This window comes from Felis catus, chromosome A2 (genome assembly GCF_018350175.1).
Source record: "Felis catus isolate Fca126 chromosome A2, F.catus_Fca126_mat1.0, whole genome shotgun sequence".
NCBI classification, from domain to species: Eukaryota; Metazoa; Chordata; class Mammalia; order Carnivora; family Felidae; genus Felis; species Felis catus.
This window is the reverse complement of record NC_058369.1, coordinates 123,796,927-123,815,805: the sequence shown is the minus strand read 5'-3', so window position 1 is coordinate 123,815,805 and position 18,879 is coordinate 123,796,927. Positions and strand designations below refer to the sequence as shown.

The window sequence follows — 18,879 nt, the reverse complement described above, 5'->3', positions numbered from 1 at the left end:
AATGCTTGAGAATCACACATACACAATTCAATTTATTTGCTGTTTTATATCTTTTAATTGCAAAGGCTTTACAATGTCATATTTTCTTGTTTGTTGGTGTAACAGCTTTATTAGATTAAATCAATGGATGATCACATGTTCTAAACCACCATAATGATGCAATATTTCTTTTATGTAGCTGGAACTCAGTATTTGTTTCCTGTAAAATAATAGAATAATACAGTTCCTTAAATCAGCTGTAAAACTCAAGATATCTTATACAAAGAATCATTACTAATATCTTTAATTTTCATCTTTAGGATAAAGTTAAAGGTCTCAACATTTTGCTGGAGCATGATTATCAATCTTTACTTTATGACCGCTGCAAGGCAGGAATGGCCCATTTAAAAAGCCAATAAGCACTTTCTCCCTGACACCCCAGGCCTAGGGGTTGAAGGTGTGGCAGGGATACTCAATGCCAAGACCCAGTGTGAAGAGAAGCCTGTCAAACTACTAGACCTTTAAGGGAGATCCTGAACTTTTAAGGGAGATCCTGAACTTCCAGTGCCCAGCTCTACTAGCTCTAACCTGGGACACTTTGAACCAGCAGGATAACTTACAAAATCCCATATAACATACAACACACTACCATAACAGCACTGGTGAATTAAATGTGGAAAACTGACATAAAAATGACACTCCACAGAATGAAAAGGCTTAGGCTCCAATCTGCTCGTGAGCAAGGATCTATATAGATACAGGTCTACTACCCAGTTAGAATGCTGCCATTTTTCATTGCCCACAAGCAGTGTTAGTTTTAGAGGACAGAACATGCACTGAGTAGGAAACCCCAAACAAAGCCCTAAAAGCTAATCATGACATTGAAAACTGGACACAGGATAGATACCAACTCTATACCTGCTGGCTGTTTCCTAAACTTTACAGCATCTGCCTCGAATCTGTTTGAAACTTTGTAAGGTACCTTGCTTTTCCATCTCTCACAGTTACCTGAGGGAAGAAGTGATTCATACAGCAAATAACCCAAATTGCTTTAAAAAAATGGCAAAATAAATAAATAAATAAATAATACATCTTTCAAGAAAACCTATTTTTCAAGATCCTATTCTATATCATTCTACAGTCCTTAGCAATAAAAAAATGTAATAGACATAATCTAGAGGTTCACCCTGAAAATTACCATCTTCACTGCATAACCAAGAGTAAATTGAGGTTATCTTCTTCACAGGGCTGTGATAGGATGGAAAAAATGGATTCCTACACACTGATGAGGAATGACAGCAGAGGCAAATGAGACTTTAAGAAGACTAAAGGTAAGATGGCCAGTGTTCTGGTTTAGAAGCTAAGACTGAGCTTAATTAAATTTCCTGCGGGTCCTTATGCATCCCATTCATCCCTTACCTGCTTCATTTCACTTTTGCACCCCAGATATAATCATCCCCCAGGCTCTACTTTGGACCCTTCCCACTCGTTTGAGCCCCTCCCTAAAAATACGGTGATCCAAACTCCAGCTTCAACCAGGTGTGCATGACCTGCTGGTCCAGTCCTCCCACTGACAGCCACACATAAAGCAAAACAAATTCCCTTCACAAGTTTACTTTACCACAGATGTTACCATTTTTTCTAGGTACTCAAGTTCAAAACCCAGCCTTCTATTCTTAAGGAGTCAATTTCGTTAATGAATTCTCTGAGATGTAAAACTTTTACTCCCATGAGAGTTAAGACCCTCATCATTTTATATCCAAAGTTCACTTAAACTGACTTTATACAGGGGTTTCAGCCACATAGGCAGAGTTTAAATTCCTCCTACACTGTACTGCCAGCTGAAGATTCCTAGAGCATACTTCTTCCTGTCCTTTATTCAATTTGCTTTGGCACCTCCTTATTGCCTAGAGGAAAAACATCTAGAAAGGAAAATATCTACTACTTTAGCCCATTCTGCTTACACCTACCTTCTCAACTCAACATAGGTCTCCCCTCTGGCCAGCTGGTCTCAAGCTCAATCCCTGAAACACACTTGACCTGCCCTGGCTGCCCATTTGATAAGCTCATGCTGCTGTCTCCATTCCCTCTTCAAACCACAGTCCCCAAATTTGTATCACAATTCACTGCCTCCACATGGCCTGCCCATTCTCAGCAACCACCTACCTCAATGTCCATCTCTCCTTTGCTCTCTCAACCCCACTGTCCTTTAAGACCAACCAGCTCTCCATCATCTGCTACAGCTCTTTATTTCAAATTACATTACAATTTCCTGGAATGCAGGACCTCAGACTTGGGATCTCTGCCAATCCTGCACACATGGGCATCTATAATTGTTTAAGAACATACTTTCAAAATGGAGAAATACTATTGATGTACGGCTGCCTTTGCCTCCAGGATGCAGTATGGAACCACCACAGACAACCAAATAGGATCAGCCCATTAGTCACTTACATTCCCATGACTTGTGAGAGGCTGTCTTAGACTCCAGTCCCTTCTGCATGGCCATCATACGTTCCCTTTGGATCCTGCCATCCTGTCCTGTCACTTCATACACCATAGGGATGCTCTCATATTCAACATGCTTTAAACCTGTCCTTATTTCTGGTGGGCCAGACGATAAGTTGAGGAGAGAGAGACCACTCAGGTGGCATCCTGATTATCCTGCTGGCCTTGCAAAAAATCCTTCTTTTTGAGGAATTCACAGGGTCTGGTGGACTAACTTCTTCAAAGAGGCATTCTACCTCATACATTTCACCTTCAACTTCCTCTTCCAACTCACAGTCTTCTGAATCCTCGGGAAGAACAGTGTTCAAGGCAGCATTTTCTTCAACAAATACACTATGTTACCACTTGAGAAGTTGCTCAGGGTTTTCTGCTTTCTGCCTTTCACAGTCTTTTTAATTTTGGCACACTTTTTGAAGTTCTCATGATACTCTTCCTCAATCTCATCATTTATGGTCATTTTTTCTTCATTTGTGTTCAATTTCCTATTCCTGATTGACTTTCTCTGTGATCCCTTAGTTTTGTAGTCTAGTCATGACTCATCTTTGGAAAGCATTTGCTCAGGGGATTGCTCCAGCTCTGCATCCTGCCACTGGCTCATATCACACTGAATGCCTCCATTAGCCTGGTTGAACTTGGCCAGCGAGATAGGAGGAGGGACATAATTCTCAGGGTAGCTGTTGCTCTGTATCACTTCAACTTCATTCATGTTCACAGGGAAGCCATGGCCCCCACTACCATTGTCTAGCACGCTTTCCTCAATGCGAAGGGGACTCTGGGATTGGACTGTAGGCTCAGGTCCTCAATGGCTTTATTGCTGGAGCAGACCGGCCTTTCCTGCTGGAGCTTATTGCCATCTCCAGAAGACAGGCACAGATTTGAGTTCAGGGTATTCTGGATTCTATCTCTGTCTTTTGCTTCATCTGGAGAAGATAGGAATTGGGGAGCAGCTGCATAGCTTTTTTCTTTACCCAAGTTCATATTCATGATGAAGCCCAACTTTACCACATCATCATGTCTTACATCATGACACTGCTCCAACCAGACAGTGCTTTCTTCATCTTTGCATGTAATGCCCTCTGTACCCTCATGAGGGAAAGTTCTATTTTCCCAAGAACTCTGTGAAATCCTATTGTGCTGCACCATCTTCTCTGGCATGGCTTTACCATAAGCTAGGTCATACAAACACATAGTTTCCTTCAAAGTCTTCCAGAACTGCGTTACAAGGGATCCTTTGCTCTGTTCTAGCCTCATTTTCTCTTTCTCACATGCACAGCTTCCATGAGGTGATGTCCTATGCAGGCTGTTATTAGAAGGGCTCTTACCGTGTAGCTCCCTCTTTTGGGCAACAGAAGACAAAACGCCATCTGTTTCTTCAGGAATGTCGTCCATTTCTATGTCAATATTAGAAGTAGGGATACTGGTCACCATATCACCTTCTGAGTGGGTGTCTTGTTTCTGAGTCATGTTCTCAGCCTGCTGAGGTTCAGTCTGAGTCTCTCTCGTTTTCTTTTTCTTTCTATAGCCACTACAGTGCTGGAAATGTGCTGTGTTATAAAACATAGGTCGTCGGTTAAGTGTAGTGGGCAGTGGTGACTGAGGAACAAGGAAGCCAGGATACTCACTGAGTACCACTGAATATGGAAAATACAGACTTCCATTTCTGAAACCTGGAAAGAGAATACAGTAGTCACTCTGTCTCCTGCAGCTGGTCCCAACATTCAGCCAGTACACAGCCAAGTGGCCACACCAAGTGTTAAAATATGGCATTTCTTCCATGCTAGTTGGTAGCTAATGGCCCCCCACTTTCTCCCCTCAGGATTCAACAAGTGAACAGGCAATGACCAGAACAGTGGGCCTCCAGCACCCTCCTTCACTACAAGAGCAGGCATCTGTTCTGACTGGTTGCCAGACCATCAGATAACATATCATGAATCACCCCTACTTAGTAGTGGCGGTTTTTCAAAGAGACCAAGCACCCACTAAGCATAATTCTGGATTGTTGTGGCTGAAGAAAGAATAATTATGTCAGCTCTTATAGAGCAAAGGAGAACAAAAGTCCTTTGTATGTACAAGCCTTTCTAAACCTGTTCATTCAGCACTATTCATTCACACATACACACATCTTCCCCCATTTTCCACTCTTTAGGGGTAAACAGTGCAGTGGTGCCAGGAATGACAGACACATTTCTCTCATACAAATTCATTTAAGGAAAGGCATTTGCTTTTGCAAAACAGATGTATACGATTAACAAAGTTAAGATAAAACCTCTACTTAGTATATAAAAGCAGTAATTATACTCAGATCAGTGTTTATGAGGGCAGTTTACTCAATATAGTGAGGTTGATCTTATGAACTCAATTTCACTGTTTAAGACTGCATCAAAATGCCTGTCGGACCTGGCCTGATGTATTTATACATACAAGCTCATGGGTTTCTTCCTGTATTGAAAGTAAACAGATAAGTCTCACATTGGGAGTTCAACACTGTCTATAGAGGTTAGAAGCCAACAGAATGAAGTTCATGACTCAGATAACTTCCTACCATATGTTGTACCATATCATACAGTGGAACAAAATACCATAATAGCAGATCTCTGCCAGTAGAATCTACCACAGGACCCTATTCAGCCACTTACTGCAAAAACATAGGTGTTAAAGTTTTGTCACTCACTAATCAAAATCCATGGCTACTCTTTGTAATACCTTCCCTCTTCTACCATGCGAAGGACTTTGAAGTCCTCTCCTATGTTTTTATCTCAGTAACTACTAGTAACTTCCTTTACCCATCCCCCTGACATTCACAAGTCTGTAGTCCATACTACCTCCAGAATTATCTTTTTCTTTTCTTAAGTAATCTCTACACCCAACTGTAGAGATTACCCAACTGTGGGGCATGGGGCTCAAACTCATGACCCTGAGCATCAAGAGTCAGATGCTCCACCAACTGAGCCAGCCAGGTGCCCCCAGAATTTTATTTCTGACTCAACTGTGACCCCTCCTCACTCCAGACACAGTATTTGAAGGGCTTATCACTGCCATTCAGGAAATGAGGAACAATGACCCCATTCTTTAGGGTACCATAAAGGCCCTTATTATCTGATTTGTATCTGTATCATCTCACTGTCCCACTAAGCCTGTAGGCTCTAGCCATATGTGGATTCCCCACAGGCCAACTTCTCTTCACTTTTCTGGAAATCCCTCCTTCCCTACTTCTTCCAACTGCTACCAAAATCTTGTGTGTGTGTGTGTGTGTGTGTGTGTGTGTGTGTGTGTGTACAGATACATCTGTATCTGTATACAGCTGTATGTGTGTGTATAATATATATGTGTGTATATATATATTATACACACATATGTATCTGTATACATATATATACACACACACATTTTAAGTAGGCTTCACACCCAGTACAAAGCCCAGTGCAGGACCTGAACTCACATCCTTGAGATTAAGACCTGAACTGAAATCAAGAGTCGATGTTTAACTGACTGAGCCACCCAGGTGCCCTAAAACATTTTTTTTTTAACTTTTTAAATGTTTATTTATTTTTGAGAGAGAGAGATGAGTGGGAGAGGGGGCAGAGAGAGAGAGATAGAGAGAGAGAGAGGGAGACACAGAATCCTTAGCAGGCTCCAGGCTCTGAGATGTCAGCACAGAGCCCGATGCAGGGCTCGAACCCACAAACCGTGAGATCATGACCTGAGCCAAAGTCAGACACTTAACCGACTGAGCCACCCATGCCCCCTTGCTTTTTTTTTCTTAAAACTTTTTTAATGTTTATTTATTTTTGAGAGAGAGAGACAGAAAGAGAGGGCGCACGCGTGAGCTGGGGAGGGGCAGAGAAAGATACACACACACACAGAATCCAAAGCAGGATCCAGGCTCTGAGCTGTCAGCACAGAGCCTGATGTGGGACTTGAACTCATGAACCATGAGATCATGACCTGAGCCAAAGTCAGATGCTTAACCTGCTGAGCCACCCAGGTGCCCCAACCTTTTGTTTTTTAAATGGAAATCTTGCCACTTGTGATAACAGATGGACCTTGAGGGCTTTTCCTAATAGAAGTCAGTTCAATAAAGGAAGTCAGATGCCATATCATCTCACCTATATGTAAAATCTAGAAAAGATGAACTCAGAAACAGTAGAATGGTGGTTGCCAGGGGCTGGGTGGTGGGAGAAATGGGGAGATGTTGGCCAATGTCAAAAGAAAACTAATTCATCTTGTTATACAAAGGAGGGAATGGATGCAAAGAGAACTTAATATTGAATCAAAATCAGCCTATTTATAAAAGCATGAATTTGTCCCTCTATTTCAATTGCACACCTATGAGTACTGCATGTCTAATTAATATTAAAAGCTGGTAGAGTTTGATTCTGGATATGTAAGAAGTTTGGAAGTCATTTACTCCAAACGAAGTAAAAAGGTGAACTGAAAAAATCAAGAATTCTTCCCAGACCCTTCATAGCAGTAGGTTACAGGCAAAGTGCTACCCCAGTGTTGGAGAGATATGTGAATGCAGATAAGTGCAACTTAGAGGGGTATAAACCTAAGAGATAAAAATTCCATGGGAATTAGTAGTGGGACAGGGAAGCCTGAACTATTGTTACTGACAAATTGCAGGCTCAAGGAGAACTAATCTGATTGTTAAAAACTTCAAGGGGATCCATTCATAGGGAATCCTCCCCCATCCCCTGCTGCCCTTTGCTTTTTTTCGAATTTTATCTACAGTAGCTCAACCAGTTTCTTACATTAAATCTAGGAGAAAGATCCCACAGGAAGAGGAGAGAAGAGGAACCACTGTGACATATACAAGGAGAACTCCAGCCAACACTAACACCAGACCTCAGGACAAGCTAGTTGACCAGAGCCTAACTGATCAGGGTGTAAGCAAATACTTATCTCAAACCACCCTAACCACCCTTCCCTGCCCAATGGGAGAAGGCATAGTTCATAGTCCAAAGGCACAATCTCACTAAAAGACTGAGACCTAAAATCACAGTCCTTCTATAACCATGGCACTATGGTCCCTGTCCTACCTCCACAACTTACCATGTCACTAAAAGCCTATTTAGAGCACTTCCTTTTATGCAATACAGAATGTCTGGCAATTAATAAAACATTACAAGACACCCTAAAAGGCAAAAACTGTATTGTCTACAAAAAAAAATTTCACTTTAAATATGAAGACAGGAATGGAAAAAGATGTACCATGTTAATACTAATCAAAAGAAAGGGGACAAGCTGTATTTCTTTCAGACAGAGCAGACTTCAGACCAAGGAAAGTGATCAGGGATAAAGAGTGGCATTACATGAAACATCAGTTCTTCACTGAAACGTAACAATCCCTCCCTAAAGTGCATGCCCTTAACAGAGGGTGAAACTATGTGAGGCCAAAAGTGATAGAAATACATGGAGAAATACATGGAGAAATAGAATGACCCACTATTACCACTGAGATTTTAATACTCCTGTATCAGAATAGGACAGATGTGGCAGGTGTACAAAATCAGTAAGGACAGCTGAACTCAACAGTACCCTTAACCAACTGGAAATAATGGACATCCACAGACTTCTTTATTCAACAGAATATACATCTCACACCCACATGGAGCACTCACCAAGACAGTACATACTGTGGGCCATAAAAAAACACTTTTACAAATTAAAAAGTATATTAATCATACAGTGTCTGCTCTTAGCCTACAACTGAATATAGAATACAAGGATAGCTGTAAAATCACCTAATACTTTGAGATTAAATACTAAGTAACACTGAGTGAATGAAGAAATCTCAGGAGAAATTTAAAGATTTTGAGCTAGGGGTGCCGGGTGAGTCAGTCAGTTAAGCGTCCAACTCTTGGTCTCACCTCAGGGTCTTGATCTCAGGGTCATGAGTGGCACTGGCACTGGGCTCTGTGATAAGCACAAAGCCTACTCAAAAAAAAAAAAAGAAAAGAAAAGATTTTTGAACTAAATGAAATAGAACTTGTCGAAATTTGTTGGATGACATGGAAGTAATGATTAGAGGGAAATTTACAAAATTGAAAAGATTTGAAAATCAATTATATAGTCTCTATCTCGGAAACTAGAAAATAAAGAGCAAATTAAATTCAAAGAATAAGAAAATAAAAAGTTAAAGCAGAATTAATGAAATTGACAACAGAATCAATAAAAAAATAAAATAAAAAAGCTGGTTCATTGAAAAGATCAATAAAGTTGATAAACCACCAGCCAGCTTACTGAGTGAAAAAGGGGAAGACACAAATGACTAGTATCAGAAATGAAAGAGGGTGCCACTTCAGATCCCATGGACATTAAAAAGATGGAAGGAATACTATGAACTCTATTACCACAGCTTTCATAACCTACACAAAATGGACCAATTCCTTGAAAGACAGAGTTTGCTAGACTCATACAAGTAGAAATGGACATCTGCATAGACCTATATCTATTAAAGAAAAAAATCAACTGATAACCTTCTAGAACAAAAAGTACAGGCCCAGAAGGGCCCATTGAAGACTACCAAACACTTAAGAAGTTACCAACAGATCAATAGGATAGACTGGAGAGCCCACACCCAGGCCTGTGTAATTAACCGATGTTTGACAAAGGAGCAAAGACAAAACAATGGAGCAAAGATGGTCTTTTCAACGAACCATCCTGGAACAACTGAACATACACGTGCAAAAAGTGATTCTAGAAAAAGACCTTAAACACCCTTCACAAAAATTAACTCAAAATGGACCACAAACCTCAATGCAAAATGCAGAAACTATAAGACCTAGAAGATAACAGAAAACCTGTATGTCCTTAAGTATAGTGATGACTTCTTATACAAAATACTAGTGGCATATATGATGCATGCAAGAAAGAACTGAAAGCTGACTTCATTAAAATTTAAAACTGCAAAAGATACTGATACTGTCAACTGAGTGAAAAGTCACAGACTGGGAGAAAATACTGATAAAGAACAGTTACCCAAAATATACAAAGAACCCTTAAAACATTAAGAAAATAACCCAATTAGGGGGTGCCTGGGTGGCTCAGCCAGTTAAATATCCATCTGACTCTTGCTTTTGACTCAGCTCATGATCTCGTGGTTCATGAATTCAAGCCCCACATCAGGCTCTGTGCTGACAGTGTGGAGCCTGCTTGGGATTCTCTCTCCCACCCTGTCTGCCCCTCCCCTGCTCATGCTGCCTCTGTCTCTCTCAAAATAAATAAACTTAAAAAAAAAAAAAAAAAGAAAGAAAGAAAAAAGAAAAGAACCTGATTAAAAAAGAGGCTTCAGACCTTAACAGACACCTCACCAAAGAAAATACACAGACAAAACTTGCTAAATATACATATGAAAACATGCTTCACATCATCTGTCATCAAGGAAATGCAAATGTGTTTAATACACAATTTTATCCAGCTATTTGACAAGTTCTAATACATTCCTCTCATTTCCTACTTAACTAACTTTATCCAAAAATGATGTAAATTATCTTCAGTGAATCTATAGTCAACATTTATCTTTCCATACTGGCATCCATTCGTCTCTTGGCAATAGGCCCTTCAAGCTCCTTTGAAAATGGAGAGACCTTCTATGTCCAAATGGAATATGACTGGCTTATACACCTTCAACATGGGGCATATAACCTAGACTGATTAAGGAGACTGGTCCATATTCCTGGCTTGGTAAGTAGAACAAGGAGGGCATGTGACAAAGCCAGACCACTGACAGTGAGCTTTGGAACTCGTTGAATCTACTGGAAGAGCGGGCTTTTCTCTGAGACCCCTAGCCATAAAATCATTACAGGCCTAGGAATGCTGTAGCCATCTTTGCCACTTTGAAATGGCTAAGTATGAGATTAATACAGAGAAAGTCAAAACCTAGAAATAAAGGGAAATAAGTACTAATATGGATTATGTCTTTTTAAATTTTTTTTTTCAACGTTTATTTATTTTTGGGACAGAGAGAGACAGAGCATGAACGGGGGAGGGGCAGAGAGAGAGGGAGACACAGAATCGGAAACAGGCTCCAGGCTCTGAGCCATCAGCCCAGAGCCTGACTCGGGGCTCGAACTCACGGACCGCGAGATCGTGACCTGGCTGAAGTTGGACGCTTAACTGACTGCGCCACCCAGGCGCCCCTGGATTATGTCTTTTGATTCCCTATTTAGCCAACCTGAAGTGGCTTCTTTCTTGCAGTTCTAGGTTACACAAGACAGTAATTCCTAAAATCTCTCAGTTTGATTGCAATTAAAACAAACAAATAAGCAATACAAAGCTGAGTCCTACTTCCAGTACTCACCACTTTAATTCTAAATCACAACTCTTAGGACAAATATTTTAAACCTGAAGGTGCAGGGCGCCTGGGTGACTCAGTTGGTTAGGTGTCTGACTCTTGATTTTGGCTCAGGTCATGATGTCACAGTTTGCCAGATCAAGCCTGCCTCTGGCTCTGCACTGACAGCATGGAGTCTGCTTGGGATTCTCTCTCTGCCGCTCTCCTGCTTGTATAGGCACTCTCTCTCAAACTTTAAATAAATAAACAAACCTGAAAGTGAATCACATGAACAAACTGCACAAGTATGGAATCTCAGCCTTTTAATTCAAAGAAAGTTTAAGGTACAATATGCATTTCTTTTAGGAATTTCCCACCCTCTGACCTCAAAAGTTTTCCTCATATAATTCCTTCATCTACCATTCCAAAATCACATTTCAACATCTGTATTAATTAGGGGATCACCAGAGAAATAGAGCTAACGGAATGCTTATATATAAAAATTTCTTTAAGCTCATGTGGAGGTACAAGTCCAAAATATGTCAAGTAAGCCATCTTGCTGGAGACAGTGAGGAGCTGAAGTCCGTAGACCATATGCTGGCAGAATTCCTTATTGCTCAGACTACAGCTATAAAATGGCTGCCACCAGGAGCTCCTTGGACTAAAAATTCTACTCAGTTGGGATCAGTGACTGATGAACTCAGAAGAAATCCTTATCACACCTAGTTTTCTCCTTGGAAAACAGTTGCATAAGATACACAACATGCTTTATCTACAACAGGGTACACAGAAGAATAGGTTTAACATTATATCTTTGCTACTGGAGGTGTGAGAAGGGAGAATCACCCCATGGATTCTCCTGCACTGCCTAAAGCCCTCTCCCACCCCGTAAAATGCATGAAATCCTAGATGTCCACCTCCCAAACATTTAAGTTTTGCCATACTTCTCCCAGAGTACTTTTTTTTTTTTTTACCTTACCATAATAGCTTTTAGAATCTTTAGGCCTTGTTAAAAAAAAAATTATAGGGACTAGGAGCTCTAGGTCCCTCTACTAGACTAGTTTAATAAAATTTTGGTTTGACTCCTGTGTAACTCTGGGCAAGTCCCAGACTCCGAGCCTCAGTTCCCCCATTTGTGAAACAAAGACAGCAATAATACCTAGTCCATCAGGTTGTTGAGGTCAAATGAGAGAACCTACGTCCAATATTTAGCAGAATAACCGGCATATAGCTAGAAGTCAAATGTTACCTATTAAAATGGTGAACTTCAAACACTGCCCCTATGTGCTGCCATAATCTCTTCTGTGTCAGGACAGAGTGAGGAAAGGGAGACCATGGATTCAAGTATTAGAAAATCTCAGGCGTTGCTTTAGGGGGTAGGGTCTCTAACCGCACTGAACTTCTTGGACTTCTTACCTGCCCCAGGAACAGAGAATGGATTATAGGGGGGACTCTGGCACCACGGACTCAGGTAAGGCTGCTGGCCCATGGCGTGCACATAAAAAAAGGGTCTGGCATTACTGCCCTCGAAATGTGCGTTTTCTGAAGAGGCGTTCATGTCCTAGGCTGAAAGACAGGTGTTCATATTTAGGAAAGGGCAGTCGCACTCAAGTGCCATACACTACAGTTAACGGAGAAGTTCTCCTGTTTCCCTTTCAGAATTCCAAGTCTGGGTGGAAGGGTCCTCACCTCTTCTGGCTGGCCTGGGATCGCGGACACAGGGCTGCGCGGCGTTGGGGACCCGGGCAGTGTTGCCCACAAGCCCGGGCCGCATCTCGCACAAACAAGTCTCGGCTCCCCCACGCAGCAGCAGCAGCACGGAGTGAAGACTGAGGCCAGGAGAGAACTTGCCGCAGCGCCTCGAACGTGACGGGCTGTGCCCAGGAGCTCCACTCCAGGGCCATCACTTAGGCCTGGCCTGCAGCGCCCTCGTCCTCAGCCTCTCGGGCGTGCCCACCGCGCCCCTTCCCCGGTCCAGAGGAGCCCATCCCGGGGGAGCCAGCCTCTCTTTACCCACGACTCACACCCCACTCCCTGTCCTGCAAGTCAGTCGCCTCCACTCCCTCTGCACCCAACCCCACCACTCACCGTGTTCGGTACGCCCACCTGCTCTAAGCCAACCTCCACAACCCGGAACGTCCCTGACACCTGGGCCTTGGCTCCCACTTTTATGGGCTCCGCGCGCTGCGCGGGCCTCCCACAGATGGCTCACGCATGCGCCCTGGGCGAGGATCGGAGCCTGACTGCTCCTCCCAAGGACACCTGGAGAAGCCTTGGAGCAGTTTTCGGCACCATGCTCGCTCCGGCGCCTGGACGCCCTGGTGTTGGCGCTTCCAGAGGACGGGTCGGTTCCCTGTCCCACTCGCTCTCCCGGACTGTCCCTTCCATTTGAGTGTGTTCGGTGAAGACAGCTTGTCTCCCCTGCTCTGAGCCCCTGGTCTCCTTCCTTCTTGGGCCTAACACCGCTGACACGAAGGAAGAGGAGCTGACGGAGGAGAAGGAGAGAGGAAGGAGGAGGCTAGCCTGGACCGTGTGGACCTGAAAGTAGGCGATTCATAAGGGAGGGGCGCTCCAGCCCCTACCGCTGCGGAGAGTAAAAGCAGGGGTGCAGAGGCTCTGGCAGTTAGGGCGCCCTGGGTTGGGAGAGTGAGGAGCAGAGGGCCTGGGGAAGTCGTCTGTGGGCTGGTACATGGGCAGCTGGAGAGAGAAGCTGGCACACACGGACTCCGCTTTTTTTTGCATGGGAAAGAAAGGAAAGGCCTAGGATCGTAGTTAATGGGAGTCGTGGGGTTGCAAGGATTATTGTGAGTTTTTTGTTTTGTTTTTAAAGCGAGAGATTTAGGTATCTGTAAGGCCAGAATGGAGAGACAGGGAGATGTTACCTATAGTGGAGAGAGAAGGGATGTTAGGAGGATGTTCTGAGGAAGCACAAGGTGAGGTTAGCTAAGCCTGGTTACAATGCTTTGCCTCGGACAGAAGAAAGTTACTGAGATAGGTGGGAAATGAAGTCTTTGAAAGCAGGAGTGTCAGTGCTTTAGCATGTGATGAACTTGATGTTTTTCTTTTTCTAAAGTTTTTTATTTTGAGAGAGAGAGAGAGTGTGTGTGTATGAGGGAGCAAGAGAGGAGAGAGGGAAAGAGAGAATCCCAAGCAGGCTCCTTGCTGTCAGCACAGAGCCTGACCTGGGGCTCAGTCTCACAAAACTGTGAGATCATGACCTGAGCTGAAACCAAGAGTCTGGCATTTAACTGACTGAGCTACCCATGCGCCCTACTCTTGATATTTTTCAATGGAGGGCAGAATAAAGACTTTAAGGGAACATTGAAAATTTGGGATGACTGTGCATTACCAGGTAAAGTTGTGTTTGAGCAGAAATACTGGTGCCTGAAACTGGATAAAGTTTTTTTTTCACATAGAGATGGAGATATTCCAGGGCAGGTCTGGAAGCGCCTTGCTGTCACAAAGAACCCAGTCTCCTTTCGTTTTGTTCTGCCATCCTTACAATGGCTTCCATCTTCAAAATGCCACATGTTCCAAGATGCTTGTTCCAGGCAGAAAGCAGGGGGTTGAGAAGGGAAAGGGTAAAAAAGAGCACAACAGGACACAGCAGCTTCTCTTCTGTCATCAGTATTGCTTTTACGGAGCTTTACTAGAAGACCTACCCAATTTCAGCTTATACCACAATTGCTTCCCATGGCTGAAATGAAGTTGTCTTTTAGCTAGGCGTATTGCCACTTGCAATAAATTGAGATGCTATGACTAAGGAAGAGAATGGGTATTAATTGAGCTGACAACTAACAATGTCTGCCATACTGCTGCAGGGAAGGGAAAAAAACAGTCTTCTACAAACATGCAAAAGGATTGCTGGTAGAGTTGAGGGCTGACCTGGAATGAGGATCAGTACTTTGTATTTTCCCTCATCTGTAGTGGTTTATCACTTGCTCAGTCATATTCAGCTGCTTGGGAGAGACCTTGAATGATTGCATGAATCCAAACCAAGGACTGTGGTTTTACAGAGCTTGTGGACAGAAGAGCAAGGGTTCAAGAAAGTTCAGTGTCATGGTGAGAAATTAATACATCATGACACATAATGTATACCCTGTACTTACATGACCATGAACATGAGTGCCTCCTTAAAGTTTTACCCTAGGTGCCTCACCCCACCCTACTTAGTGGCCTAGTATATAGTCAGGAAGAGTAAAGAAGTAATGTCAGAGGGGAGCTGATCAAATGGAGAAAAAATTAATGGAAATCTTTTACATGACAGGGAGTTGTAGTCAGAGAATGGACAGTTTAAATTTAGGATTTCAGAGTTGGAACTGTTGCTAATTATAACAAGGTCCATCGGGTGATCAAGTAGTGCTTTCCTCAGATGCTGTGTGGTGAGAGTCATTGGCACTGAGGAAGGAAAAGATCTTGGAAGCTGCAGTTTTGGATGACTCACCCCCTCCTTCATATCGTGGTCATGTAGATAGAGGTTTCCTATGTCCTCAATGAATGTGGCACAGTGACCCACAAGGTGAAAGACAGAAGTATCAGAAGATGTTTGTATTTATAATTTTATAATATTTTTCTTGAAGACAACCCCCCAAAACTTATAATAGTCAGTCCCCAGAAAACTGGGATTTTCCACAAGCTAGTGGCCATATCTCAGTGCATGAACAGTGAAAGAAAGAAGAACCTCCTTATGAGGGCAGCTCAGAACAGGAGTGTCCTTGGGAGGAAACAAAGTTCAGCAACTATTCAGAAATAGGTTGAGGGATATAGTGGGTTGTGTTCAGCCAAACAGGGCTTCCAAGTTACATAATCGAGAGGGTTCGTAGGTAGATCAGCAGGGAGCAGGATTGAAATGAGAGTGTTCCAGAAATGCCAGCTAATTGGAAGCTTTGGATTTGAGGCTGTGCTGGAAGATGTCACAGATGAAACTACCCAGTTTTGTACTACTTGGTCTGTAGTGGTACTATCTGGCTCATAGATTCCACTAGACCTCTAATATAAAAATGTTTTTGTGCCAACTGAGGCATTTTGTGTGGGGTGGGGTGTCTGAAGTTAGGTGGTGGTTGCTATTTTTATGTTAAGGTCCAGTTAGTGAACTCTGTGTTCTCTGCTCAGGATTCCAAATGGGTATTATTATCATTGTCTCTATTTTAAGATGACGACACCTGAGATTCAGGGAGGTTAAGTAATCTAACCATATATATGAAGTTTCAATCCTAAATTGGAAGGAGATTGGGCTAAGGTCTTTGGATTCCCAGGCCCAGTGCCTTTTCTGTTGCTTGGGCGGTCCCTGTTACTCTCCTTTTGACAGTCTGACAGTCTCTGTCTCATTAAAGCAGCCTGATTTATACTTTCCCCTCAGTTGACACACTGGATTTTATATTGAAAATTTAAACACCAAGTATAATAATAATAATAGTCTTGTTTTCCATAACTTGAGCTTCCTCTTTAACATATTGGTGAGCTATAAACACATCATGGATGCTCAGCCTTACTAGTGAACCTTCATTCACTCATTTCCTCCACAAATATTTGAGTACGTACAAAGGGACCAGCACAACTGTAACCCTAAGGAAACAGCAGGGAAGAAAAAATTATAATTCCTAGGAAGTCTACATTCTTTTGGGATTTGCAGTGAGATGCCATTTATAACTATCAGATTGGGGGGGGGGGGGAAATGTAACCAGTTTGACAACACGAGAGTTAAGGAGGAAGAAGTGAAGTGGTAGGAACATGTATAGACTGCTGCTGGTGATACTTCAAATCACTTTGGAGAGCAAGTTGACAATATCAAAAAGTTGAAAAATGGTTGGGGTGTCTGGGTGGCTCAGTTGGTTAAGTGTCCACCTTCAGCTTGGGTCATGATCTCATGGTTTGTGGGTTCAAGCCCTGCATCGGGCTCTGTGCTGACAGCTTGGAGCTTGGAGCCTGGAACCTGCTTCGGATTCTGTGTCTCCCACTCTCTCTCTGCCCCTACCCCACTTGTGTTCTGTCTGTCTCTCTCTCAAAAATAAATAAAATGTAAAAAAACCCAACTTTTTCTTAAGTTGAAAAAGGGTCATACTCCATAAACTAGCAATTGTACATCTAGAAATATTCTAGAAAAAAATTCTGCATATGATCCCAAGGAGCCATCTATTAAAACTGTTTGTTGCAAGGGTGCCTGGGTTCTCAGTCAGTTAAGTGTTGGACTGAGGTCATGATCTCACAGTTTATGAGTTCAAGCCCTGCAGTTGGGCTCTGTGCTGACAGTTCAGAGCCTGGACCTACTTCAGATTCTGGGTCTCCCTCTCTCTCTGCCCCTCCTCCCACTCATGCTCGCTCTCTCTCTCTCTCTCTCTCTCTCTCTCTCAAAATAAATAAATATTAAAAAAAAATCTTGTTGCAGTAGCATTGCTTGTAACATAAAAGAATTGAAAACCACCCAAATGTCCATGAAACAAGAGAATACATAAATTATGGTGTAGTACACGGGAGTTAAATAAATGAACTAGGATCACATCTGTCTCCATGGATAAATCTCCTTTTTTTTTTTTGTTTTAAGTTTATTTATTTTGAGAGAGACAGAGACAGCATGAGCAGGGAAGGGGGGGGGAGAGAGAGAGAGAGAGAGGGAGAGAGAGAGAATCCCAAGCAGGCTCCGCACTGTCAGCACAAAGCCTGACTCTGGGCTTGAACTCATGAGACCATGACCTGAGCCCAAACCAAGAGTCAGACGCTTAACTGACTGAACCACCCAGGCACTCATCCATGGCTAAACCTTAAGTACAAGTTTCTAATTTATAATTTCCTTTATAAATATCTTTTAGAGTTATAAATTTCTTTTCTATTGAAAGTTAGTTCTTTCATTTAAATTACATTTTTTAACTGTATTGGTGGTATATAGGAATACTATTGACTTTTTTTTTTTAATTGAGTATAGTTGACACACAGTGTTAGTTTCAGGTGTAAAACCTAGTGATTTGACAAATTGGTATTTTTTTTTAATGTTTATTTTTGAGAGAGAAAGAGAGTGTGGGAGGGGCAGAGAGAAAGAGTGAGAGAAAGAATCCCAAGTAGGCTCTGCACTGACAGCAACAAGCCCGACATGGGGCTCAATCTGAGCTGAAATCAAGAGTCAGATGCTTAACTGACTGATACACCCAGGTGTCCCTTGACAAGCTTATACGTTCACCACAAGTTCACCACAAGTGTAACTACCATCTGTCCCATTATATTGCTGTACACTACCATTGTATTCCTTATGCTCTGTTTTTATTCCCGTGATTTACTCATTCCATAACTGAAGGGCTGTATTTCCCTCTCCCCTTCACCCATTTTGCCCAACCTCCTGCCCCTTCCTCTCTGGCAACCATCAGTTTGTGTTTATAGTTCTGATTCTGCTCTTTGTTTATTCTTTTTTTCCCTTAACATTCCATTTATTAGTGGAATCAATAGTATTTCTTTCTCAGTCTGACTTAGTCACTTAACATAATACCCGCTAAGCCCATCTACTGATATTTTTATTCCAGCAACTTTGCTGAACTCTCATTAGTTTCAGAGTAATGGTAGATTACTCTGAATCTACCATTCAGATAGATTTTTGGTAGATTTGACCAGATTTTTTATGTGGACACTTGAATCATCTACAAATAATGGCAGTTTTACTTCTTCCTTTTCAATGAATGTATTCTCACATTTGTCTTAATCTTCTAAGAACTTCAGCACAATATTCAATTTTAAAAACTGATAACAGGGGCACTTAGGTAGCTTAGTAAGTTAAGCGTCTGACTCTTGATCTTGGCTCAAGCCATGATCTTACAGTTCATGAGTTCAATCCCCCAGTCAGGCTCTATGCTGACAGTGAGGAGCCTACTTGGGATACTCTATCTCTGTCTCTGTCTCTGTCTCTCTCTCTCTCTCTCTCTCTCTCTGTCTCTCTGCCCTTCTCTCTCTCTCTTTCTCTATCTCAAAGAAAAAATAAATAATTAAATTTAAAAATATTCAAAGGCAAAAAAAAAGACTGATAGCAGACACTTCTTCATTTCTAATTTTTTTTATGTTTATTTATTTCTGAGACAGAGAGAGACAGAGCATGAGAGGGGGAGGGGCAGAGAGAGAGGGAGACCCAGAATCGGAAG

The 18,879-nt window shown here is 42.3% G+C and overlaps 2 protein-coding genes across 10 annotated transcripts in view; one reads left to right on the top strand and one right to left on the bottom strand.

The window, feature by feature from the left end:
• Window positions 1–16,432, top strand: part of LOC101095968 (retinitis pigmentosa 9 protein) — a 42,324-nt gene extending 25,892 nt beyond the window's left edge. For 2 of the 6 annotated variants that reach the window (XR_006594370.1, XR_006594373.1), the window contains 2 exons: window positions 1,226–1,310; window positions 12,422–16,432. The gene's annotated coding sequence lies outside the window, so the exon portion shown is untranslated. Of the gene's footprint in view, window positions 1–1,225; window positions 1,311–7,249; window positions 7,628–10,045; window positions 10,174–12,421 lie in introns of those variants that run through there. The other 4 variants (XR_006594368.1, XR_006594371.1, XR_006594372.1 and 1 more) reach the window with 3 other exon arrangements.
• Window positions 41–12,961, bottom strand: LOC109497530. Of its 4 annotated transcripts, none has more exons than XR_006594367.1 (4): window positions 12,851–12,961; window positions 12,179–12,328; window positions 2,434–4,154; window positions 41–199 (listed from the first exon to the last, which is right to left on the bottom strand). XR_006594367.1 is itself a non-coding variant. In XM_019825666.3 (3 exons), the coding sequence occupies exons 2-3, from the start codon at window positions 12,318–12,320 to the stop codon at window positions 3,229–3,231; spliced, it is 1,068 nt and encodes a 355-aa protein (XP_019681225.2). In that variant the 5' UTR covers window positions 12,321–12,328; window positions 12,452–12,594; the 3' UTR covers window positions 1,089–3,228. The 4 variants fall into 4 exon arrangements, 1 of the variants encoding a protein (XP_019681225.2); XR_006594366.1 differs by lacking the exon at window positions 12,851–12,961 and adding an exon at window positions 12,452–12,594; XR_002153802.3 differs by lacking the exons at window positions 2,434–4,154; window positions 12,851–12,961 and adding an exon at window positions 12,452–12,594.
• Window positions 16,433–18,879: the final 2,447 nt, after the last annotated feature.

Coding starts and splice junctions, on each gene's coding strand:
- LOC109497530 (XM_019825666.3), bottom strand. CDS start 12,320: ATGAACGCCTCTTCAGAAAACGCACATTTCGAGGGCAGTAATGCCAGA. Junction 4,155..12,178: donor ATTCTCTGTTCCTGGGGCAG/GTAAGAAGTCCA, acceptor TTCTCTTTCCAG/GTTTCAGAAATGGAAGTCTG.